Source organism: Chiloscyllium plagiosum, unplaced genomic scaffold (assembly GCF_037043375.1).
Source record: "Chiloscyllium plagiosum isolate Xiang-an unplaced genomic scaffold, Cpla_swu_hap1 HiC_scaffold_2, whole genome shotgun sequence".
Taxonomy (NCBI): Eukaryota; Metazoa; Chordata; class Chondrichthyes; order Orectolobiformes; family Hemiscylliidae; genus Chiloscyllium; species Chiloscyllium plagiosum.
Window position 1 is genome coordinate 10,769,748 of NW_028270140.1, and position 26,223 is coordinate 10,795,970.

The 26,223-nt window shown below is 42.5% G+C and overlaps 1 protein-coding gene across 1 annotated transcript in view; it reads left to right on the forward strand.

Annotated features, from left to right (window-relative positions):
• The first annotated feature begins 609 nt into the window (after window positions 1-609).
• The window catches only part of hacd4 (3-hydroxyacyl-CoA dehydratase 4), a 36,842-nt gene continuing 11,228 nt past the window's right edge, over window positions 610-26,223 (forward strand). Inside the window, exons 1-4 of the mRNA XM_043718964.2 lie at window positions 610-763; window positions 16,363-16,469; window positions 19,290-19,417; window positions 23,595-23,707. Coding sequence (XP_043574899.2) covers window positions 705-763; window positions 16,363-16,469; window positions 19,290-19,417; window positions 23,595-23,707 — 407 coding nt within the window. The 5' untranslated portion in view covers window positions 610-704. The remainder of the gene's footprint in view (window positions 764-16,362; window positions 16,470-19,289; window positions 19,418-23,594; window positions 23,708-26,223) is intronic.

A 26,223-nucleotide genomic window follows, 5' to 3' on the forward strand; every position in this document is an offset into this window, starting at 1 on the left:
GGCTGAATGGCCTCCTCCTGTTCCTATGTTCATATCATTAATATATATCAGGAAAAGCAAGGGTGTCAGCACCGATCTCTTGGGATGTCCACTACAATTTTTTTTCCAGCCTGGAAAACACCTAGGAATGATCACTCTTTCCCATCATTCATCCTGTTGTGAATCCATATAGCAACTTGACCTAAACCATAAGCACCAACTTTGCTCACAAGCCTATAGTGAGGTGCAGCCTCCAACTTCTCTGACCAACTAAGGCTTTTGAAGCTCAGTCTTTAAAATAATTTCTCCTCTGAACTGTTTCCAAAGCCACTTTGTCACATTAATGCTTTACTTTGTCAAACTATGTGCCTGCTAAACTTTCTGCAGAAAACCAAGCTTATTTTTTTTTTAAAAAAAGTTTCCAAATAAGCCACAAACTTTTATCAAAACAAATCCCGTTTCGCAACAGAAGTTGTGTGAAAAGATGAACTTCTTTCTCGCTGGTTTTGCATTAACACGAGGTGCTTCTGCCATTTCCTGTGAGCGTGTATATTTTTATAAATCAACCACCACTCATCAAATCGCCAGCTTTCTGCTGCTGGTCCAGAAACAAGATACTCTCCATACATGGGAGTCCTGACGTCAGGCTTCCTGAAAAGTATGCGTCGCTTTAACTTCCTTAAGAACTCTCACTGGAGAAGCTGACTGTCTTTAAAGTGAAGCTAATGAAATCCACACTTAGCTCAGAGAACCAGGAGTCGGTCAGTCGCCCACCCCGGACAAGGTAATGAAACAGCTTCTGGGTTACTGCTGATGGGTCAGAAAAAGCATGCCTTTTTGTTGAATTGTTTCTCTTTTATTATTTGTCGGGGGAATCTGCAACTTGATCAGCTTTGGAAATGTCAGTTATAGGTTTCCTGTAATTCTCTAGATCAGGAAAAGGGAGTCGAGCGGACAAGAGGCGTCCGGATAGCTAGGATTGTGGAGTTTTACACCCAAGGTGCTCATTGCAAGACAAAAGCTAACACAAACTGAACTGACTGCCGATGTTGGAAACCTTTTAAAAAAAAAGTTAAAACAGAACACGTTGGCAATACTCAGCAGTTCGGGAGGTAAAGAGGAGTAGAATGCTCGGTAGTTAGCTAGTTCAGTTGGCTGGACAGCTGATTTGCCCTGGGCGAAAGTGAGGACTGCAGATGCTGGAGATCAGAGTGGAGAGTGTGATGTTGGAAAAGCACAGCAGGTCAGGCAGCATCCGGGGAGCAGGAGAATCGATGTGTCGGGCAAAAGCCCTTCATCAGGAATTTGCCCTGGAGAGTGATGATAATAGTGTGGGTTCAATTCCTGCACAGGCTGAGGTCACCATGAAGGACTCTCCTTCTCAACCTGGCCAGGTGTGGTAACCCACAGGTTAACCTATCCCACCAGTTCTCTCTCTCTCTCTCTCTCTAATGAGAGAACAGGCTCTCTAATGTGATCTGGTGACTGTACCATTACCTGATTACGACAGTTGCTTTCGGGGATCCTGTGGAATCCACCTGAAAGTCTTCATAACAACTGGAGAATGATTCCAATTATGTTAAGGAAAACAGTTACTCAGGAAAGGTTAGACTATTAAATACATAAGCTAACTCCCGAGTAACTGTTAAACTGATCCCATAAATCGCTCACACAAACCTCCCAGACCCTCTTACCCTAGACACTAACCTGACACTCCCTATGTATAATCCTGAACTCCATGTCCCTCTGTTACACCAATCCCTCCACCCCTATAACCCTGCTACTGACTTGAATCTCCCTCACATGGTACAAACCCTCCCCAGCAGCTTCCCCCCATTAAACATAATTTCTCTACCCCACCCTGACCTACCCTAAAGACTTTGCTGCCTCTTTATCACTTTGCACCCTGGTAGCCTACCTCCACCCCAGGGGGCACTCTAACCACTTGTGGGATTGCCACTCCCCAGAAGGTCTGGTCAAATGTTTCAGGCTGATGACCAGGGCAGATGAAGTCCACTTGAGAACGTAACTTTTAAAAAAGTTTTGCGATTTACATATGAAAGAACTGAAACCAACATGATCATTCTAAAAGATGAGAGACTTAACAAACAATCCAGGTCTTTTTCAATAATTTTAGTTACATCACACTTTAAACTTTTGCTATAAATTCTGTGTCTTACAATCTAATACTCATCAACCACCTGATGAAGGAGCAGCGCTCCGAAAGCTAGTGCTTCCAATTAAACCTGTTGGACTATAACCTGATGTTGTGTGATTTTTAACTTTGTACACCCCAGTCCAACACCGGCATCTCCAAATCATAATGGAGAATGTCAAAAGCAGCAGCTCCCATACCAAAGGTCTAAAATATCACCTAAAAAATACTCTGCAGCTAACCTGAGCCTTAAAATTTAGACATAAGTGCTAGTATTGTATATTAATTCTACTCGCTCATTCTATTTACATTCTTTCTTCCCTTATCATGTTCAATTCTGTCAAAGATTCGCTTTTTAGCTGGTTGCATGGATATCTGCAAACACTCAGGGACCATCACCGCTCACTCACTCTACCCCAATGAATACTGAAGTCTCGGTAAAGCACCCTTCCACATCAGTTAACAGTTTCTAAGTTCACACTGAGAATCTGTGAAAATGTAGGATTCCTTTGTTTGTTTTCCTTTCAGGAGTTGACTAAACTTGAACTTTTAATGGGCAGTGTGGGTGATTTTCTGATGCTGCACAAGCAGACAAGGATCTGATACAGCACTGTGATTTTGGACAATGTTGTTCGATTGAGAACTATGTCAGTATCCTGCAACATCCCTTGCTTCTGAATATAATTTGAGACACATTTTATCAAATGGAGTAGGCTGCACATACGGTTCTCTGGCAGCATGATCTATTCTGCCTTCGGAGTTAATTCCAGGATGTGGTGGACATCACAGTTATCTGCTGCGCTTTTCCAACAACACATTTTTCAGCTTTGATCTCCAGCATCTGCAGTCGTCACTTTATCCCAGTTATCTCCCAGTGAGTGATATAACATGAAGAAGAATTCATAGTCAAGCCTGAATGAATTAACATTGAAATATCAGAGATCAAAATGACAGGTTTTGTTTTACAAATGACTTAATAAACAGTTCGTAAAGCGGTGTCTATCTATGAATGTGCATAGAAGTGTTTAAAAAATAATTGAACAGAGCTATGTAATTAAGCACAACTGGGCCTGCCACAGTATGAGATCAGAATAATAACTGATGTGGCAAGCGCGTGCAAACATAAAGGAGTGAGTAAAGGCCATCAGGTGATTCAATGCTCACTTTATTTAATTAGCAATTGCCACCTTTATTTTGTTCACTCATGGCACTTGGGCATTGATGGATGGGGCACCTTTTATTGCCCATCTCTGCTTGCCCTTTAGAAGGAGGTGGTGAGCTGCCTTCTTGAACTGTGGTTGTCCATTGTAGGTAGACCCACAAAGCCCTTGGGGAGGGTTTTTGACCAGTGACAATGAAGGAACGATGACATATTTTCAAGTCAGGATAGTGAGTGGCTTGCAGAAGAACTTAGAGGTTCCCATGTATCTGCTGCCCTTGTCTTCCTGGATGGAAGTGTTTGTGGGTTTGGATGGTGCTGTCCAAGCATCTCTGGCAAATATCTGCACTGCATCTGGCCCAATGGCCTCACTTTGATCCTATGTCATAGAGTCATAAAGACATACATCATAGAAACAGGCACTTTGGCCCATCGTAGTGAAAGTGAGATGAACAAGGGGATTAGAGATTAGAGTCAAGATTAGAGTGGTGCTGGAAATGCATGGCAGGTCAGGCAGCATCCGAGGAGCAGGAAAATCAATGTTTCAGGCTGGAACCCTTCATCAGGAAATGATGAGGCCCACCATGTCTTCGCTGATCAACAAACTACACTAATTCCATTTACCATTTACCATGTGTTATGCTCTTATTCAGGAAACTGATCCATTTCACTCTATACCAAGCATACAGTTATCAAGTGATTCTGCTTCAGGTATGCTTGTGATAATTGCAACTCACCCCACGTGAGTTATTATTATTATTATTCTGTAATATATACAGAATATATACAGAAGGATAGACTGTAAAAGATAGGGAAGGATCTTTCTATTTGAGAGTCTACTCTTAAAGGTTACAGAGTCACTTCCTACTGAGGCAAACTAGACTTAGAATGTTTCTGACACATTTCCAAGTCTAGCAGGAGGGCACATATGTGGTCCAGTCCTTCGAGCCAGTATCATCACCTAATATTGATTTTGAGTTCATTGATTGACTTCTTTCAAGAGGTTTGACTATTTTGACATCTGTAATCATCTCTCATTTTACTTCTTTTTCACAATTAACTACCTGCACAGGCTGTTACGTTGGTTAATCCCCATGTTCAGAGTTGAAGAGTGTGGTGCTGGAAAAGCACAGCTGGTCAGGCAGCATCTGAGGACTTCAAGACGTGGCTGAAGAGCTTCAGGGCACAGGAGATGTCCTTGGGGGGGGAGAGAGAGGGGGTGAGGGGTGCAGTGAGAGAGAGAGAGACTCACTGAGATCCTTGTGGAGAGAGGAGGAGACCTTCTTCAAGGTGGACACTCTTGGAAGGGGCTTTGCAGTAAGGTTATAATTAACTGCCCGGAAGCTCTTCAGCTTCAGCTTGGATGCTACCTGACCAGCTGTACTTTTCCAGCACAACATCATTTGACTCTGATCTCCAGCATCTGCGGTCCTCACTTTTCCTAATCCCCTTGTTCATCCTTGCTTTCAAATTACTCTATGATCTCACTCCTTCCTATCCCTGCATCACTTTCGCTCTTCAACCCTCTGAGTTTCCTTCACCCAGACTCTTGTGAATTCTCACTTTCATTTTTTTTCTAAGCGGTGGAATTTATTCCTGAAACCTACTTGTATCCTCACCTGTTTCTTCACTTTAATGCTCTCCCATAAAACTACCAAGCCTTTGGTCACATTTTCTCTTACCTCTTCAAATGGCACTGTCGGAGAATTTAGCCCAATTAATCAGAGATCAAAACACACAACTGACAAGGATTTATTTAACAAACAGTGATATTGTGGAAGAGACTTGATCCCACTGAAACAGTCACTGACAGGCTGTTTAGAAGGAACTACAGCTTCTTCCCCGAACAGAGAATACAGTGGAGTGTTATACCCTTACAACATTGAAGTGTGAATTATGAGACAATGGTGTGAGTTGTACAATAAAGAGAAATAAAGTTCATTCATTGAAAAGATTCAACTGTCCAGTGTCTGACAATGAGTTTCTTGATTGACTCAAGAGATTCCGATCCTTGGCTGGAGTAGGTGTTACTGGGTTTCATCCTGGTATCAATGTGTGTGTATTGTTGAGAGGGCAAGCGAAGTACCTTTGGTACCTCCTTGTCTGGGTACTCTTTGCGAAGGCTTGACCCCTAATGGGAGCAACTGTGCCCTAAGGACACAGCTATGGGCTATTGTGGAGTGTGAGGCTCACTATCAGTTAATCTGAAGAAGTATATTCTCTTGGTCTGGGGCTAGATGCGTCATGTCTTGAGGTATGTGTGATGTCTGGGGCGGCTGGTGTGGCCAACTTGAAGCATTGTGGTTACTCTTAGTGGCTAAGTGCAGACATTTTGTGTTGCCTGTTTTGTGGCCATGAGGAAGCTGGGACCTGTATTTTCTCCCACAGGCACATTTTCACATTTTGTTTCATAATGCTGAATATTAAAAGCATTACTCAGATAAACGTTGTTATAAAGGCCCAAGATAAAATAACTTGTCTACTCATAAACCATTTCTGGGAATAGTAAATCTACAGGGTAAGGAGCCACCTATAATTTGATGGTACTTCATAATCTCAGCGGTCAACAAAGAGATTGTGCTGGGAAAGAGAAAAGCAACATTGATACATAGGGTTGCTGCACTTAACTCATTCTGACAAACCTGTCTAACTTGAAGTTCCATCATCAGTTAAAAACAGGCAACATCAAATTGGTCACCTTATTCACACCTTGTCTGCTTTCCCTTTCTACAGAATTCAATGAATGAAGATGTACAATGAGTGACAAATTCATGTTATTGTTTTATTAGTTGGCTAATTTGTTGTGAAGTTGTAAAAATGAATATAAAAACTGTATTTAATTCACTTGGAGTGGAAATGTTTCCTGATTATCGAGGTGGTGCTGAGGGTTTTTTCTCCATGTTAAGCGTGCGATATCTCAGCTGAGAATTCTCATTGCTATGTTTACCATTGGTGAGTCTGTTTTTATAAGGATAATCTATACTTTGTTGATTTAGAAAGTGCAATTTGTGAAAAGCCTTTGCTTGCTACTGTGATATCTCACAGTACTTGTTTCAGAACTTGAGGTATATTTAACTTATATCATGATCACTACCATCTTCTTGTTAACTTAATCAATTTACGATTCATCAAGGCTTCCTCGGCAGCAGCTCCTGCTCAGGACATGTACTACCTAAAAGACCAGGTCACCTAGGTCCTTCCATCCTGCAGAGTTCTGCAGTCTCTGTCCTTTTGAAGAATGTGCTTTTCTAGTCTTCCAGCCAAAGTGGAGAGACTAACATTTTCCCACAGTATACGACTCGCGGAGTGAGACATGTCGAAGGAGTCTTTATTCCTGTGTCTAGCAGCACAAGCTGATCATTACTCAGAGCTCTTTAGCATGGGAGAGGTTCCTGGATCAGTTTTCAAATGAACACTCTTGTCCTCCCAGTCAAATATAGCATTTCTATATGTTTCACGTTACAATAATTACCTGCAACATTGATGACATTGTTAGCCATGTCTCCCTCAATCTGTACATCTAATCCTGCAAACACGTGATCAATGATGGACATCTCTATGGATAGCCCTAGGTCCTTCCATGATCTCATGATGTTTACCAGACACCCTTATCACTAGTCATTGGAATTTTACAATGTATGCTGTATTCATTCGCATTCCAATATTCTCCTTCTCAGACATTTGCCAGCTACATCGCATTAATTGTTACTGACTTATCACTAATGGTTTTTTTCAAATTCTTTAAAACAATTTATATTCCTTCTAATAGGAGCTACAAAATAATGCTAATTTCTATGAATTGCCGTCAAATGTATAATATCGGTCCCAATATAACGTTAGTTATATATGAACTTATATAATTACATCTAATGTTATAATCCTTCAATGAGGAATAGCTTCTCTCTATCTTGCAAATTGGTTCAAAACAGAAGTTTGATTCTGGAGGGGGACCATCCCCTCACTGTCTTTGCTTCAAATACCTGCCCCACTGATTTCCCTACTAGATAAAACATATTTAAACTCTATTGATAACGATGAAATTCAGTCACTTTCACAACTCTCTGCGAGCAGAGCTGTGAAGCTGCAATTGTTTATTTTCAAAGTTTTACAAACTCTTTTGCTCTCTTAGCGGTTTTCTGTTTACACTATTTGTTGCTCCATCTTCCATGCTAATGTGGGTGGGGTCTCTTTTTACTGTCTATAGTTGGCTGCTCCTAGAATTCAACTAAATCCCTGCATGGAAGTTTGAAGGTTGCATTTTTAATTTCACAGTACTCATATGGGTATGTTTAATATGTAATAACAATGACAGTATGACTATACATTATTGTGGGATTATACTTTTCTTTTGGCTCTTGCTAAACTGTAAACTTCAGGCTGCTTGTTACTAAATGTCTCTTTTGTAAGTTTTTCAAGGATGCTTTCTTATCAAAAATGCTCACGTGCTTAGAGCTGCCTGTCTACAGAAATCTAATTAAATTCCCCAAGGTGTAATTTACCAAAAGTGTGTGTGTGTGTGTGTTGTGTGTTTCTGTGTATGTGTGTGCGCAGTTTCCCCTTCTACTGTATATGAAACTTTTATAATAGTTTGCTAAAAAAAAAAGTTTTCATCTGTGTCTCAGTTATCAGGGATGCCTTATTGACTATACTCCCCTGTCTTCTCTCACTGAGATCTTTCATTATCTTATCTGGTGACCCTCTATGGAGGCCACAGTCTGGCTGTGAACATCTGTTATATGTAGCTGCCAACCCCTTTTGGCAATCTTGTTTCAGCTAAAAGCTCCTGGCAGCCATTTTAAGGCAACTTTAGCTATGGGTAGCTGCAGCAACTCCATTTTTTGTTTTTTCACTTTATCTGTGTTTCTTTGCAGACTGTTCACTACTTACTTTCCCACATACCTTTGCATCATCGGCAAATTTAGTAACCATACACTTTGTCCCTTCATCCCCCAAGACATTGATATAGATTGTAAATACTTGAGCCCCAAGCATTGCTCCTGTTGGCACTCCACTCATTGCATCTTGTGAACTCAAAAAAACCTACTTGTCTCTATTTCTGTTTCACTTTAGCTAACCAAGAACATTGAACATAAAACAATACAACACAGAAATAGGCTTATTGGCCCATCATGTCTGTGTTGACCATGATTCTATTCTAAACTAATCCCACCTGCCTGCACATGTTCTATATCCCTCTATTCTCTGCCTGTTCATGTGTCTGTCCAAATGCCTGTTAAATGTTGCTAATGTATCTACCACTGGTCCCAGCATGATCGGGTGAAGACCATCCCCATCACAGAAGTATTTCCACCAAATGAACTGCAGGGGTGTCTGAAAGTATTCACCATCACTTTCTCCTCCAGGGCAATTTAAAGATGGACAATATGTTTATTTTCATCGTCGGAAAGTGTGGTAGTGGAAAAGCAGAGCAGGTCAGGCAGCATCCAAGGAGCAGGAACGTCAACTCTCCTGCTCCTTGAATGCTGCCTGACCTGCTGTGCTTTTCCAGCACTGCACTTTTCGACTCTGATCTCCAGCACCTGCAGTGTTCACTTTCTCCCAATAATATTAAAAATCACACAACCCCAGGCTATAGGCCAACAGGTTTAATTGGAAGCACTAGCTTTCGGAGCGTCGCTCCTTCGTCAGGTGGTTGGTATCTCCAAATCATGTTTCCCAATAATGCTTATTTTCCCCAAGATGCCACATCTTCAGCATGAAGTACCAAATGTACTTTGTCTGATTGATTTAACAACTTTAATGGATCTAAACTGAGCTAAGACGAAACAGAGTGACAGTGAATTAATGGTGCAAATCAAAACAAAAATAAAGTAAATTACTTAGTTATCTCACGGAGTTAAGGATAATTAAAGATTTTACAAGTTTCGAATTGATAACAATTCACATGTAATTTTAGAAGCTTTTTTACATAAGCAGAACAAAATATGAAAAGGAAGAAAGCCAATTTGTCTCTCCTTTTACCTTGGAGAAGAGCCAGGAATTTCCAAACAGTTCCCAATTTACAGAAAAGCCTCTAATTGACCTCTGGATATACTTGCTTGTGGAAATTCAAGCTTGTGGAAATTCAATCTCTTTTCTCAAGGGAGAATGTATCTGTCTGAATACCCACCTGGCAATGCGACTGGACTGCTCTTTGACTGCAGTTTTTTTAAATAGGTTGGAAAACAGGAACTAATAGTTTGAAGAAGTAGAATTTGAAGTGTCACTGTCTCCTGTCAGCAACAGTCCCAAAACAACTTAAGATAATTACTGATCAACTCTTGCACTGTTGAGCTGCTACCGTCAAGCATGGTGCTAATTACTCTGCTGTAAAGTATAAGTATCCTATCGTAGAGAATAGAAAGATTCATAGTGCACTGGGGGGGGGTTTATGTTCCTAGGGTGCTCTTGCCAGTTGATAAAGAGCTAGTTAGTTCTCTTCTCAACTTCTAGCAATGGGCCTGGAGGTTATAAGTTATTGCACCTGAAGTATATCCAAGTGGCAGCAGATTTTGGGTTAGCCATTGTACAGAATGTCCTATAATTAGAGAATGATTTTCAGCCAAAAGCAAAAATCACTACCTTACAAATCTAGAACTGATACCTTTTTTTGTGAGGAAAGTTATTGAAAAGTATATACCTTCCAGAATCATTATATGTAGCACTCTGGAGCACTGGGATGGATGTAAACTACCACTTAGCTTACTCACTTAACTAAAGAGTTAAAAGGTTAAGGTTAGATCTCAGAAGGAAAGGAGCAATATACTCCAAGATATTAGTGGAGACAATAATGAAATTTATTGGTACTTATGAATAACTAGTATAGAAACTTCAGTGAGAGACGGAGACATGGAGTTAAATTAAAAGCTCCTGAATTTACTGATCACGTTCTGCTGTTCCAACACTATCTTTGCATAAGCAGTATCATGTTTGCTTTCCTACTGAAATACAACAAATGCCCGAAAGCTTTGTAAGCTAGACTTTTTTTGTTATTCGCACATGGTCAACATTTGTTACCTGCTTGCCTCAAGAGGCAGTGGGGAGCTGAATTTTTCAACCACTGCAGTCCATTTTGTTTGGTATGCCCACAAACTGTTAGGGAGGCGATGGCGGGATCTTGACCAGATACGCTGAAGAAACAGTGATGCATTTCCAAGTCAGGATGGTGAGTGACTTGGAAGTGAACCAACAGATAGCGCAGTTCTGATGTAACTGATGCTGCAATCCTAGATGGTAGTGGTCATGTGTTTAAGTAAAGGTAAAGTCATGGTAATCTTCTCTCCCATCAGAGAAAGATGACTTGTGGTAGCTTAATCTGCAGGCCACCACACCTCAGGCGAGGGGAGAGGTTGCAGAGGAGAGTCCATCATTATAACCTCAGCCAGTACAAGAATTAAATCCAGGCATTTGGCATCAATCTGCATTACAAACCAACCACCCAACCAACTCAGATAAATCAGACAATGAGTTTTAAAGTGAAGCATCTTTGGTGAATTTCTGCAGTGAATCTTGTAGGGGGTACATGCTATTGCTGCAATACACTAGTGGTGGAGGGAGTGAATAGTGAATTTTATGCCAGTCAAGCGGACAGCCTTTGTTCCGGTAGAATCAAACATTTCGACTGCTGTTGCACCTGCACTGAAATAAAATCAAGCAGGCTGTTTGCTCTGGCTGGTATCAGCTTCTTGAGTGTTATTGGAGCTGCACTCTTCCAAGCAAGTGGGGAATATTCTAGCATACTGCTGACTTGTGCCTTGTAGATGTTAGGACAGGCTTTGAGTGTCAGGAGGTGAGTTATTCCATACAGTGAATGGCCTCTGACCTGCTCTTGTAGCCACAGTATTTATATGGCTAGTCCAGTTAAGTTCTTAGTCAGTGGTAACCCACAGGTTATTGATATAGATGAACTAAACTTGCCACAGAAAACTAATGCTTGCTATTACCTAAGTACCATTTTAACATGATAGCTATTAGCTACTTCCAATCCATCTTTCTCGCATTGAAAATTGACTGTTAGAAATTTAGAGTCTCATTCCTTTGGGCTTTAATTCGCACTGGATGTTTAAAAATTGGAAAAATTATGTTAATTTTTCAGTTTTAATTTTCTTTCTTCTGTACATCATAATCCAATCTTTCTTTCCTTGTCTTTGTCTCCTACCTGATTTTTGCATTGAATTCATATTCCCTCATGAGTCCTTGCTCTGTGAATTTCTCAATATTTCAATATAACTGGCCAAGGAGATGCAACATTGTTCACCCAGTTTATTTGGGTCCAACTTCCATAGTTTTCAATTTGCCAATTTAAAAATAAATCTACATGTGCAAGTCATTTCAAATAGTGGTATATGCTCATTGGTGCTTGGCATCATAAATTATATTCAATGATCTAATATGATTGATTTCTGACTGAATAGTTGAATAAAATAGTGTGTGTGAAAAATCTAAAAGCAAAGCTATACACACTATACCACGCTTGAGTAAATAGCTTCATTAACTGGTTTAATAACAGATTTGTTATAGAAATTGTAGCAGAAAATAAGGCTATTAAAGTAGTAGAGTCCCAGAGTCATACAGCATGGCAACTCACCCTTCAGTCCAACCAGTCCATGCCAAACATAATCCCAAACTAAACAAGTCCCACCTGCTTGTTGGCCAAGGTACCAGTACCTATGTCACTATTACCTCTGTATCAGAATTATCTGCTCTCACATTAATCCCTGTTTCTTTTAATATTTTTAAAGAGCATATGATTAGCCAACTTGGTCTCAAACGTTATGAATGAGTAGCCTGCTGAAGTCATGCACTCAGCTTCAGTAGTCATAGACACACAGTAATAATTCTACATGGAGCAGTGCAGAGCAGCCTCATGGTGTTACAATGTTAATCTTGTACATTTTGGGGAAAGAGCCAACAATGACCTATTCAGATTGAGCGCACACACAATTGTGATCTGGATTCTGAAGCTTTAGGAGGTTGACTGATTTTGGTTTTAGTTTGAAGGCAGTGTAAGTTGCACAGTTTCTTGTCTATTCTGTATTATTTCCATAGCTGTGGGTTATTTTCTGTCAGGGATAAGATACATCATTGGAAATGGAGAAGTGACTTGGTACAGTGGTGAAATCAGCCTTTCACTAAACTCTCAGAAAACTATGTTCCTCTTCCAATGAGTTTCCTCAACATAAAACCTCCTTCTCCCCCCACCCCTCACCAGATTAGCAATGAGATCCTGGAAAATTGTGACCATTTTCAATATTTTAGCAGCCAGCTCTCAACAAGGGCAGATATGAACAATAACATTTATGGTCACCTCCAGTGTGCCAGTACATTCTCTGGTTAACTGAGAAGAGTACTTGACGACCAGGATTTGAATCAATGTCCCCAGGCCATTCGCCTAGATTTACTAGTTCAATTATGTCACAACTATTTCTCCAACACCCCTTAATAATCCAAATTTGTCAACATAACTGTTGATTATGACCTGAATTATCATTCCTAAAAGCTTTTCCACCCACAAATGTTAAACCAATTGGTCTGTCATTGCTAGGTTAACAGCTTTTTTTTTGGCAATTTTCCAGCCCTCAGGCACTACCTCTTTATCTCAGGAAAATTGTAAAATTTTGGCAATACCACTACTGTTTCCATCCTTCACTTGCTATCAATGAATGCATCTAGTGACTTATAGACTTTAAGTACTTTCTAAAGCCTGTCCTTGATAATCTTTTAGCCTATCTACTCTTTGAATAGGAGTGCCTGCAGGCTGGAATCTCCACGGTTGGATTCCCTGGCAGGACATGATGGCCAAATGTGGCTAAACCGGTTGATTATCAGCCTGATGGCAGGTAGTAAGAGTAGGATATTCTCCTGGTCAGCCGGCCTACCGAGGGCAATGGCAAACCAATGCAGTACTTTAGAAGGCAAATGAAATATTGTCCTCCATTGCTAGAGGGATGGAGTTTAAAAACAGGTAGGTTATGCGGCATTAGTATTGGATGCTAGTGAGGCTACCTTCGCATGGAGTACTGTGTACAGGTTTGGTCTTCTAACTTGAGAAAGTATGTACTGGCATAGAGGGAGTGCAGAGGAGGTTCGCTAGGTTGATTCCTGAGTTGAGAGAGTTAGCTTATGAGATGAGATTGATTATACTCAATGGAATTTGGAAGAATAAGGGGGGAATCATCTAGAGATGTACTCAATTATGAAGGGAATAGACAAGATAGAAGCAGGGAGGTTGTTTCCACTTGCGGGTGAAACTAGAACTAGGGGGTATAGACTTAAAATAAGGGGGAGCAGATTTAGGCCCCAAAGGATCGTGAATCTGTGGAATGCTTTGCCCAATGTAGCAGTTGAATCCACAAAAATAATCAGCCATGATCTTATTGAATGGCGGGTCGGGTTCGAGGGGCCAGATGGTCTACTCCCGCTCCTATTTCTTATGTTCTCGTGACCCAACCATCAGAATTGAGTCGGAGAGTAAATTGACTGTCAAACTGAATCCTGTTCTTCAAAGTTTGTGAGAAGATTTGTAGCTCGGGTGCTCGTTGCTGTGGTTCTGTTCGCCGAGCTGGAAGTTTTTGTTGCAAACGTTTCGTCCCCTGTCTAGGTGACATCCTCAGTGCTTGGGAGCCTCCTGTGAAGCGCTTCTGTGGTGTTTCCTCCGGCATTTATAGTGGCCTGTCCCTGCCGCTTCTGGTTGTCAGTTTCAGCTGTCCGCTGTAGTGGCCAGTATATTGGGTCCAGGTCGATGTGTTTGTTGATGGAGTTTGTGGATGAGTGCCATGCTTCTAGGAATTCCCTGGCTGTTCTTTGTTTCACTTGCCCTATAATGGTAGTGTTGTCCCAGTCAAATTCATGTTGCTTGTCGTCTGCGTGTGTGGCTACTAGGGATGGCTGGTCGTGTTGTTTCGTGGCTAGTTGATGTTCGTGGATGCGGATCGTTAGCTGTCTTCCTGTTTGTCTTATATAGTGAATCCTGTTCTCACAACACCTTCGGCAGCACCTTCCTCCTTACTCAAGACAGGTGCAAAGTATTCCTTTGTATCATAACTGTGTCCTCACCACTACCATCACAGACTCTCCCCGTTGAACCATAAATGGCTCTACACCTCTTTATGCCACATTTTCCATTTAAATGCCTGCTGAAAACTTCTGCGTTATCTTTCATATTGCTTACTAGTCTTTTCTCAAACCCATAAAGTAAACAACAATATTTGTGTATCTCAAGACCAGAATACAAATTTTACAGATTATGATGGACTTTGAGAAATTAGTTCTGCAACTTTAGTTCAGCCACTATATAATTCTTGTGTCAAACATGGGAATTGTTAAATTAATCTCAAAACTATAATGGTACTGATCTTCAATGGGGACAGTTATGAGTTAGGCAGTGGGCAGAGTGACTCACCAATTGCTTGATGTCAGTGATCAAAGACCTAAATGATTTCCTTCATCAGAATCTCATTCACTTCTCGTTCTATCTTGTGTATTTTAATACCCAGCATGGGTACCACTTTTAAAGTATGTGAGTTGCCACAACATGTCATTTACAAATTGTGACACTTCAATTCACTTAGAACACATGCATTTTGTGGTATCAAAAATTAATGGCTGGTATTATGATTTATCTCCGGAGAAAGGAATTGGTTTTCATTTTCTCCTTGCTCTTAGAGTATCTCCAAATGTCTTCATGCTGCCTCAGGTACATAGTTGGGAAAGCAATACAATTCAGACATGGAGTGTAGAGTTCACCCTATGACACAGTTATTGAATAATTATTCCCTCAGGCTTCAAGAGCAGAGACATTTTCCAGATGGGGTAGTGTGTCAAAATTAGGCAATTTAAGTAAAAGAAATCTTGTGGCAGTAAGGAATAATATATATTTTCAAATATCAGAGCCTATTTCTCTTGACACACACACAAATACAATGCTATAAAAACAAACATCTATTCTATTAATGAGCAACTTACTGTACCATACAATCATCAGCTACAAACCACCATAAACCCAAAATGGAGTTATTGTGATTTATTCCATTTGGTTCTTTTCTTGTTACCACTATTGTCTTGGAAACTATGGCAGCAGCCAACTGCCAGTGAGTAAGCAATTTATATGCAGATTTAGCACAAATGTAGCCTCCAATTGAGTAATCTCTAGTTTCTAAAATGTTTTATTGGTGAAATAGAAGTATCGTTCACTTCACTTGGAGTCTTTAGACTTAATGAAGAAGAGACCAGGAGATCAAACCCTCTTGAAGTAACTCCACAGAGGCTGGTATCCCATCAGCAAGTCACCCTTTATTTACATGTGGAGAGTCCTTGACACTGAGCCAGCTCCCTCAGTGCCAACTGTCAGAGTGAACAGTATCTCTGACATTCCTGTTTATATCTGTCAGCCAGGGCTCCCTGATTGGACCAGATTAACAGCCCCGGTCAGGAAATTCACTTTCTATGATGTCCACTGAGCTGACCTCATTACAATCACTGCACTTCTCTTTCTAGTTGGAACAGTACAAATAGTTCTTGGCTGACTCATTAGTTCAGTGCGCCAAATTGTCGCTATTACAAAGTTGCCAGGACAAGTCAATTCCTGTCCAGACACAAGATTATAAATGGCAATTGTGAGCACGTAAACAATGAAATCATTCTCCTCTTTTAAATAAAGCCTGGAGGCAGTATCAACTGTGAGACCCAAAAGTGACAGAATAACATTCAAATAATTGAAAAGAACCAACAAGATTGTCATGTTGTTTTTATTAGAAAGAATGATTTAACACCCTCAAATGTTACAATCCACAGATGTGCAGATGAGGTGAATTGGCCATGCTAAATTGCCCACAGTGTTCAGGGATGTATAGGTTAGGTGCTTAGTCAGGGGTAAAAATCTGTGGGTGGGATACTGTTTGGAGGGTTGGTTTGGACTTGCTGAGCTGAAGGGATTTTATGATTCTATGATTATTATCTGGCAGCAAGAAAAAATATCACCCAACTCCAATAGTGTATTCTCCAAACCTAGATATTGTTAAATGTCTGTTCTAAAAGCAACTTAAAATTATACTTGTTTTCTTTCTCTCAGATATGGGTTGAAGATCTTATACCTTTTCACATATAATCTGATACAGTTCGTTGGATACTCATGGATATCGACAAATATTACTGCCAGATTCTTGACGTTTGGTGAAGGTAAGTATTGTTCTGCTTCTGTCTTAGTGGAGTCTTGTGTCCTGCAAAGGCATTCCTGATGCCATTTCACCCTAACCCTGAGGTCTGTGAAGATCATATTTAACCTGGTATGGAGTCCTCTCCCATTAGCAAATCTGCTGGAACTGTCCCAGTATGAACATGAGGGATGGTCCTATAATCAAACAGGAATCAGAACGGTTTGGTATCAAGTGAAGCTGTAGGCTGTTCCTTTAAGTCTGCCTTCAATGTTTGGACTGCTCTTTCTGCCAGATCATTGTTGAATGGCCCTGAGATTAGATTAGATTAGATTCCCTACAGTGTGGAAGCAGGCCCTTCGGCCCAACAAGTCCACACCGACCCTCCAAAGAGCAACCCACCCAGACCCATTCCCCTACTGTTGAATACCATTTGACTTTAGGAAATATTCCAATTCCCTGCTGGTAAATGATGGCCCATTATCTGTGACTAACCACTTCTGTGAGTCCATGTATTGCAAAAGATGTGTGCAGTTATCCTATCATCATCCTATTTGACAAAGGAACTCATGCATGTCCAGCCATTTTGAGTGGGCGTTCACAGTGGCTAATAACATCGACCACACGAAAGGACCTGCATAGTCAACGTGTAACCGAGTCTAGGGGTTTACTCAACCAGTCCCACGAATGTGGGGGAGCTGTTGGCGGTAATGTTTGTCCTTGTTGGCACTCTGGGCACTGCGCCTCCAACCGAGCTATGTCTCTATCCAGTCCTGGCCACCAGACATAACGTCTCGGCAACTGATGCATTTTGGGAAACCCCTGGATGACCCTGGTGGAGTTTGGCCAGTATCTGGCGGTGACCTTTGCTCGGGACAATCATTCTTGCTCACTATAATAATATGCCGTCCTCTATAGTGATCTGATCTCTCTGGGTCTAAAAATGTTTCTGTTCTGGTTGTGACGGCCCTTTGGTTTTCCCCATCACCACCAGCTGTTTCAGTTTTGCCAGGACCGGATCTTTCTGCGTCCAAAGTCTGACATTGTCAACTACTAGAAGTATGACAAGAAGATTTAAAACCATTACAGACTCTTCCAGTGGCAGTACCAGTGGTGGTGTATGTGCAGTGGGTGGTTTATCACTTGGCCTCCCGGACGGTGTTCCAACTTGTAATTATGCACACTTATAGGCTGCACTGCCTTGTCCTCTTTATGTAGACCGAGCAAGGGTGTGTGATCTGTTATTATTGTAAGTTTCTGTCCATAAAGGTATTCGTGGAACTTCCTGACTCCAAATATAATCACCAAACCTTCCTTCTCTATCTGGGCGTATTAACGCTCTGCATTAGCCAGAGTCCTGGATGCATATGCTTTGGGTGTTCCTCTCCATCTGCAAGCTAATACTACCCCAATGCTGTACGGGGAGGCATCGCGTGTCAATACCAGATCTTGCTTGGGATCATATTGTGCTAACACCTTAGAGGATAACAACTGTTTTTTCACTTCCCTGAAAACTATGGCTTGGCTGCATGACCATCTCCAAGGCTGACCTATTTTTTAAAATTTGAGGTAAAGGTGCCAAGATCGAGGCCAGGTTATATATCAATTTTCCATATGACTTCACCAGCCTAAAGAAAGACCTAAGCTCCGGTACAGATGTGGGAGTTGGGACACCTTTAATTGACCTTGCTTTATCTTCCAACGGGTGAAACCCGATCTTGTTGGATCTGTAGCCCAAGCAAGTTGCTTGGAGTGCCTCGAACACACATTTTTCCCTTCTAAGGTGCACACCTGCCTGAGAGAAGTGCCTAAGGACTATATCCATGTGCTCCTTATTGGTCTTCCCTGTTATTAGCATCTCATCCTGAGAAATGGTGACCTGGGATAAACCTTGTAAAATATTCTCCACCATCTGCTGAAAAATTGCACAGGCTGATGATATCCCAAGTGGAAGTGTCATATATTGGCACAAACCCAAATGGGTATTGGTTGTAGCATACTTCTGGGTATCCTTATCAAACCGCAATTGCAAGTACACATGGCTCATGCCCAGCTTCGTGAAGGACAGACCCTTTGCCAGCTTGGTTTGGGTATGAACAGAAACTAACACTGTGCACTGCATCAGTGTTTAGTGGGTTGAGCAGAGCTTTGATTATGATGCTACCTGGGTAGGATGTGAAAATCTCCGGAGTTGATGTGCCTCGTGGACCAAGCATAGGGACTAAATTCTGAAGAATTTCACCTGGTATGTATAATGTTCTCCATTCCAGCTTGCTTCCTTAATCCACAGTAGAGGGGCTGAGAGAGGCTGTCCTGTTGCCACCACCTGATTGAATAAATCAAGGTTGAAGGGATATCTGTGTCGAAACTTGAAACAAATACTATGGGAACATAGCAACTTCCTTTAATGCACATTTTCATTTATTTTTGTGGGCCATGAAAGATCTTCTTGAGTTATGTGTGTGAGATATGAAGATTCATTCCAAAGGATAGTGGAGATTTTGCCAATGTATTCCTGGGAGCCACTGCATGCTGTAAACTCAAGGAAATAAGAGTCAAGTGATTTATTAAAAGGATGGCTGACAGCACTGAATCAAATCGATATCAGCAACAGAACAAAGTCATAATATGTGCCACTTTGTAGTTTGTGCTCATTGCTGACTTCAGGTCCCTGAATACATACTAACTCTTGGTAGACAGCTCAATCAATTCATTGCCCAGCTTCTAACACTGTGTGAATGCAACCAAGCAGTGAGGAATAAACAGTAACCGTTTTGGATTATATTTTTCACTTGGGGAGAAACTGGGTCATAACAATATTTTATCTCTTGTGGTTTCATTGAAGACAGCCTGGTGGACACCTATCATTCAATTGGAACTGTGATGTCTTTTTGCCAACTGTTATCAATTCTGGAATTGATCCATATACTCCTAGGCATCGAACAGAGCCCATTTCTTCCACGACTTGTGCAGGTAGGGTTTATGAGCTCAAATAAATCAGTTTGTTCTTCCCCTGTGTGAAATTGTGATTTCTGTTTCTTTACAGATAAGTCCCCTTGGCCAGATGGGATTTATCTTAGGATGGCTCTGGGAAGCTGTATGGATTTCAAAAAAGCGTTTGATAAGATTCCCCACAAAATGCTATTGCAGAAAATATGGAGGCAGGGGATTGAGGGTGATTTAGCAGTTTGGATCAGAATATAGCTAGCTGAAAGAAGACAGAGGGTGGTGGGTAATGGGAAATGTTAATCCTGGAGTTCAGTTACTAGTGTATACCACAAGGGTCTGTTCTGGGGTCACTGCTATTTGTCATTTTTAAAAATGACCTAGACGAGACTGTAGAAAGATGGGTTAGTAAATTTGTGGATGACACTAAGGTCAGTGGAGTTGTGGACAGTGCAGAAGGATGTTGCACGTCATAGAGGGACATAGATAAGCTGCAGAGCTGGGCTGAGAGGTGGCAAATGGAGTTTAATGCGGAAAAGTGTGAGGTGATTCACTTTGGAAGGGGTAACAGGAATACAGCATACTAGACTAATGGTAAGATTCTTGGTAGAGTGGATGAGCAGAGAGATTACGGTGTCCATGTACATAAGTCCCTGAAAGTTGCCACCCAGCAGGTTGATAGGGTTGTTAAGAAGGCATATGGTGTGTTAGCTTTTATTGGTAGAGGGATTGAGTTTTGGAGCCATGAGGTCATGCTGCAGCTGTACAAAACTCTGGTGCAGCCGCACTTGGAGTATTGCGTACAGTTCTGGTTGCCGCATAATAAGATGGATGTGGAAGCATCGGAAAGGCTGCAGAGGAGATTTATCAGGATGTTGTCTGGTATGGAGGGAAGGTCTTATGAGGAAAGGTTGAGGGATTTGAGGCTGTTTTCATTAGAGAGAAGAAGGTTGAGAGCTGACTTAATCGAGACATACAAGATGATCAGAGGATTAGATAGGGTGGGCAGTAAGAGCCTTTTTCATTGGATGGCGATGGCTAGCATTAAGGGACACAGCTTTAAATTGAGGGGTGATAGATATAGGACAGATGTCAGAGATAGGTTCTTTACTCAGAGAGTAGTAAGGGTGTGGAATGCCCTCCCTGCAACAGTAGTAGTCTCACCAAATTTAGGGGCATTTAAATGGTCATTGGATAAACACATGGATGATAATGGAATAGTGTAGGTTAGATGGACTATAGACTGGTTTTACGGGTCGGTGCAACATCGAGGGCTGAAGGGCCTGCACTGCGCTGTAATGTTCTATGTGCTATGTTCAATGGTCAATTACATGAATGACCTTTCTCAGATAGGAACTTGGCCTGAACAATATGGTCGGAGAAAAAGCTCTTGGATAATATTGGAATGAGGCTTTATGTATTAAAGGAGGTACATGTTAGAAATGCAGGTTTGGAGGGATGTGGGCCAAATGCTGGGAAATGGGACTAGATTTATGTAGGATATCTGGTTGGCATGAATGAGTTGGACCGAAGGGTCTGTCCTATGCTGTATATCACTATGACTTTATGACATAAGAAAAAGCATTTCTGCTTGTTCTGGCAACTTGTACATAACGATTCAAAAAATAAAAATGTAGATTATGCAATACTATATCAGTCACATAATGTTAAGCAATCATAGAATCTTACTGCACGCAAAGAGGGTGATGGTGCTTGTACTAACCCATTGCTAGAGAGATACAATTAGTTCCACTCTCCTGCTCTTATCCCTCATAATGCCCTTTCAAAGTTGCTCTCAAACCTTCTTCCATTGCTCTTTTAGATAATGTATTTCAGACACAATAACTCATTGCTTAAGAAAAATTCTCATCTCCAACACTGATACTTCTGCCAATCAGTGCCCTTTGTTACTGATTTTCCTGCCAGTTCATCACAACATATTCTAATGTAACCCCTCAAACTGATTGCATGGGCATTTGCCTGGGAACTGTTTGGAAAAATCAGGTCAGGTTCTAATGAAATGATATTTTTAATCACTAATTCTTTAAGTTAACATCTTACACCAGTTTTGTCTCTGCTGGTCTGCCTCAGTTTAATAACAATTCCAACTGCCCTTAGTCAACAACTTACAGAACTGAGGTGTCGCATCCTAAGTAAACAGAGTAGGCATTTAGGACGGAGATGAGGAGTAACGAGGAGAGTGGTGGAGCCTGTGGAATTCTCTGCCACACAAAGTAGTTGAAGACAAAACAGTGAATGCCTTCAAGAATGTGAATTTTTTAGTTCTAAAGACTAAAGGGATCAAAGGTTATGTGGAGAAAGTTGGAACAGGGTATGGAATGGATGGTCATATTGAATGGCCCAGCAGGATCGAAGGGCTGAATGACTGACTCTTGTTCGAATTTTCTATGTTTCTGTTTCAGATTGCAGCCAAATTTCACATGTGTTGATTAATATTGTGCAGAGCAGCTGGAGAAACAGATGTGATACAAACAAAATGTGTGATAAAATGCTTGTCATAGAGATGTATAGCACGGAAATAGACCCTTTTGTCCAACCTGTCCATGCTAACCAGATAGCCTAACCTAATGTCATATTAGGTTCTTATGTCATAGAGTCATACAGCATAGGACAGACCGTTTAGTCCAACTCATTCATGCCAACCAGATATCCTATATAAATCTAGTCCCATTTGTCAGCACTTGGCCCATAAACCTCTAAATCCTTCCTATTCATATACCCATCCAGATGCCTTTTAAATAGAGTCATAGAGATGTACAGCACGGAAACAGACCCTTAGGTCCAACTTGTCCATCCCGACCAGATATCCCAACCCAATCTAGTCCCACCTGCCAGCACCCAGCCCATAGCCCTCCAAACCCTTCCTATTCATATACCCATCCAGATTGTGTTTAAATGTTGCAATTGTACCAGCCTCCACCATTTTCTCTGGCAGCCCATTCCACACACGCACCACCCTCTGCTTGAAAAAGTTGCCCCTTAGATCTCTTTTATATCTTTCCCCTCTCACCCTAAACCTATGCCCTCTAGTTCTGGACTCCCCCACCCAAGGAAAAAGACCTTTACTATTTACCCTATCCATGCCCCTCATGATTTTATAAACCTCTATAAGATCACCCCTCAGCCTCCGACGCTCCAGGGAAAACAGCCCCAGCCTGTTCAGCCTCTCCCTGTAGCTCAGATCCTCCAACCCTGGCAATATTCTTATAAATCTTTTCTGAACCCTTTCAAGTTTCACAACATCCTTCCGATAGAAAGGAGACCAGAATTGCACACAATATTCCAAAAGTGGCCTAACCGATGTCCTGTACAGCGCAACATGACCTCCCAACTCCTGTACTCAATACTCTAACCAATAAAGGAAAGCATACCAAATGCCTTCTTCACTATCCTATCCATCTACTTTCAAGGAGCTATGAACCTGCACTCCAAAGTCTCTTTGATCAGCAACACTCCCTAGCACCTTACCATTAAATGTATAAGTTCTGCTTCTCCAAAATGCAGTACCTCACATTTATCTAAATTAAACTCCATCTGCCGCTCCTCAGCCCATTGGCCCATCGATCAAGGTCCTGTTGTAATCTGAGGTAACCTTCTTCGCTGTCAACTACACCTCCAATTTTGGTGTCATCTGCAAACTTACTAACTATACCTTTTAAGCTCACATCCAAATTATTTATATACATGCTGAAAAGTAGTGGACCCAGACCCGATCCATGTGGCAGTCCATTGGTCACAGGCCTCCAGTCTGAAAAACAACCCTCCACCATCACCCTCTGTTTTCTACCTTCAAGCCAGTTCTGTATCCAAATGGCTAGTTCTCCCTGTATTCCATGAGATCTAACCTTGCTAACCAGTCTCCCATGGGGAACCTTGTCGAATGCCTTACTGAAGTCCATATAGATCACATCCACCGCTCTGCCCTCATCAATCCTCTTTGTTACTTCTTCAAAAAACTCAATTAAGTTTGCCATAATTGTACCACCTCCAGCACTTCTTCTTGCAGCTCATTCCATACACGCACCACCTTCTGTGTGAAAAAGTTGCCCCTTAGGTCCCATTTGTATCTTTCCCCTATCATCCTAAACCTCATTCCAGATCATCAGTGTAGACTTCATGTGCAAGCACTCACATTTAAGAAGGTTACAGAGTTATCGTCAGTGTTGCTAATGTATATTTTCAGGTTACTGAGAGGAACATAATCCTTTTTGTGGTCATCACCAGTCAAGAGGAGATGCAGGCTAAACCTATCGTTTGGGGGTTGTTTTCCCTCTGGAGCACCTTGGATGTAATCAAGTAGGTAACTGAGCAGCATGAATGATGGTTAGCCTACTGAGTGAAATTGTTCTTCAGCTTTGTACAGAGCAAAAGAAATGTCTGCAGACTGATATTGAAAAAAAGAGTGTTCATAAAGCAGAACTTCAAAGTGGTGCCTCAATTAGTCTGTTCTTGGCCTCCAAGCAATATTGGGTTATGTTTACTGACCATTGATATCTTCTACTAACAATGAACATTTTGAGGACTCAGCCGCTATTGTGGCATTTTACCGATACATCACTGCAGCTCTCCACTCCTTTGACTCTGTTTTGGATTTGGGTAGCTCTGCCATCCATTCTGATCGCATACTTTTTGAAGAAGTAACAAAGAGGATTGATGAGGGCAGAGCGGTGGATGTGATCTATATGGACTTCAGTAAGGCATTCGACAAGGTTCCCCATGGGAGACTGGTTAGCAAGGTTAGATCTCATGGAATACAGGGAGAACTAGCCATTTGGATACAGAACTGGCTTGAAGGTAGAAAACAGAGGGTGATGGTGGAGGGTTGTTTTTCAGACTGGAAGCCTGTGACCAATGGACTGCCACATGGATCGGGTCTTACTGAAGGCCTCCCAATCTCCAGCCTGTGCCCATAATCTCCCAATCTCCACCCTGTGCCCATAATCTCCCAATCTCTAGCCTGTGCCCATAATCTCCCAATCTCTAGCCTGTGCCCATAACCTCCTGATCTCCAACCTGTGCCCATAATCTCCCATCACCAGCCAGTGCCCATCACCGCCCGATCTCCGGACAGTGCCAATCACCTCCCGATCTCCAGCCCGTGCCCAGCACCTCTCAATTTCCAGCCTGTGCCCATCACCTCCTGATCTCCAGCCTGTGCCCATCACCTCCCGATCTCCAGCTTGTGTCCATCACCTCCCAGTCTCCAGCCTGTGCCCATCACCTCCCGATCTCCAGGCTGTGCCCCTCACCTCCCGATCTCCAGCCGGAGCCCATTACCTCCCAATCTCCAGCCTGTGTCCATCACCTCCCAATCGCCAGCCTGTGCCCATCACCTCCCAATCTCCAGCCTGTATCCATCACCTCCCAATCTCCAGCCTGTGCCCATAACCTCCTAATCTCCAGCCTGTATCCATCACCTCCCAATCTCCAGCCTGTGCCCATAACCTCCCAGTCTCTGGCCCTTATTTGCCTCACCCTTCGAGAATCTTTGAATGGGTCAAAGCTGGAGATTGGGTGGTGGTGGACATAGGCTGTAGATTGGGAGGTGCTGGGCACTGGCTGGAAATTGGGAGATGATGGGCACAAGCTGGAGATTGGGATGTGATGGGCACAGGCTGGAGATCGGGAGGTGATGGGCACAGGCTGGAGACTGGGAGATGATGGGCACAGGCTGGAGATCGGGAGGTGATTGGCACAAGCTGGAGATCGGGAGGTGATGGGTACAGTCTGGAGATCAGGAGGTGATGGGCACAGGCTGGAGACTGGGAGGTGATGGGCACAGTCTGGAGATCAGGAGGTGATTGGCACAAGTTAGAGATCGGGAGGTGATGGACACAGGCTGGAGTTTGGGAGGTGATGGGCACAGTCTGGAGATCAGGAGGTGATTGGCACAAGTTGGAGATCGGGAGGTGATGGGCACAGGCTGGAGACTGGGAGGTGATGGGCACAGGCTGGAGATTGGGAGGTGATGGGCACAGGCTGGAGACTGGGAGGTGATGGGCACAGTCTGGAGATCAGGAGGTGATTGGCACAAGTTGGAGATCGGGAGATGATGGACACAAGCTGGAGATTGGGAGGTGATGGGCACAGGCTGGAGATCAGGAGGTGATGGATACAGTCTGGAGATCGGGAGTTGCTGGGCACAGGCTGGAGATTGGGAGGTGCTGGGCACAGGTTGGAGATTGGGAGGTGATGGGTACAGGCTGGAGACTGGGAGGTGATGGGCACAGTCTGGAGATCGGGAGGTGCTGGGCACAGGCTGGAGATTGGGAGGTGCTGGGCACAGGCTGGAGACTGGGAGGTGATGGGCACAGGCTGGAGATTGGGAGGTGATGGACACAGGCTGGAGATTGGGAGGTGATGGGCACAGTCTGGAGATTGGGAGGTGATGGATACATGCTAGAGATTGGGAGGTGATGGACACAGTCTGGAGATCGGGAGGTGAAGGATACAGACTGGAGATTGGGAGGTGAAGGATACAGACTGGAGATTGGGAGGTGATGGATACAGGCTGGAGATTGGGAGGTGATGGATACAGGGTGGAGATTGGGAGGTGAAGGATACAGACTGGAGATTGGGAGGTGATGGATACAGGCTGGAGATTGGGAGTTGAAGGATACTTCTGGAGATTGGGAGGTGATGGATACAGACTGGAGATTCGGAGGTGATGGACACAGTCTGGTGATTGGGAATTGAAGGATACAGACTGGAGATTGGGAGGTGATGGATACAGACTGGAGATTCGGAGGTGAAGGATACAGACTGGAGATTCGGAGGTGATGGACATAGTCTGGTGATTGGGAGGTGATGGA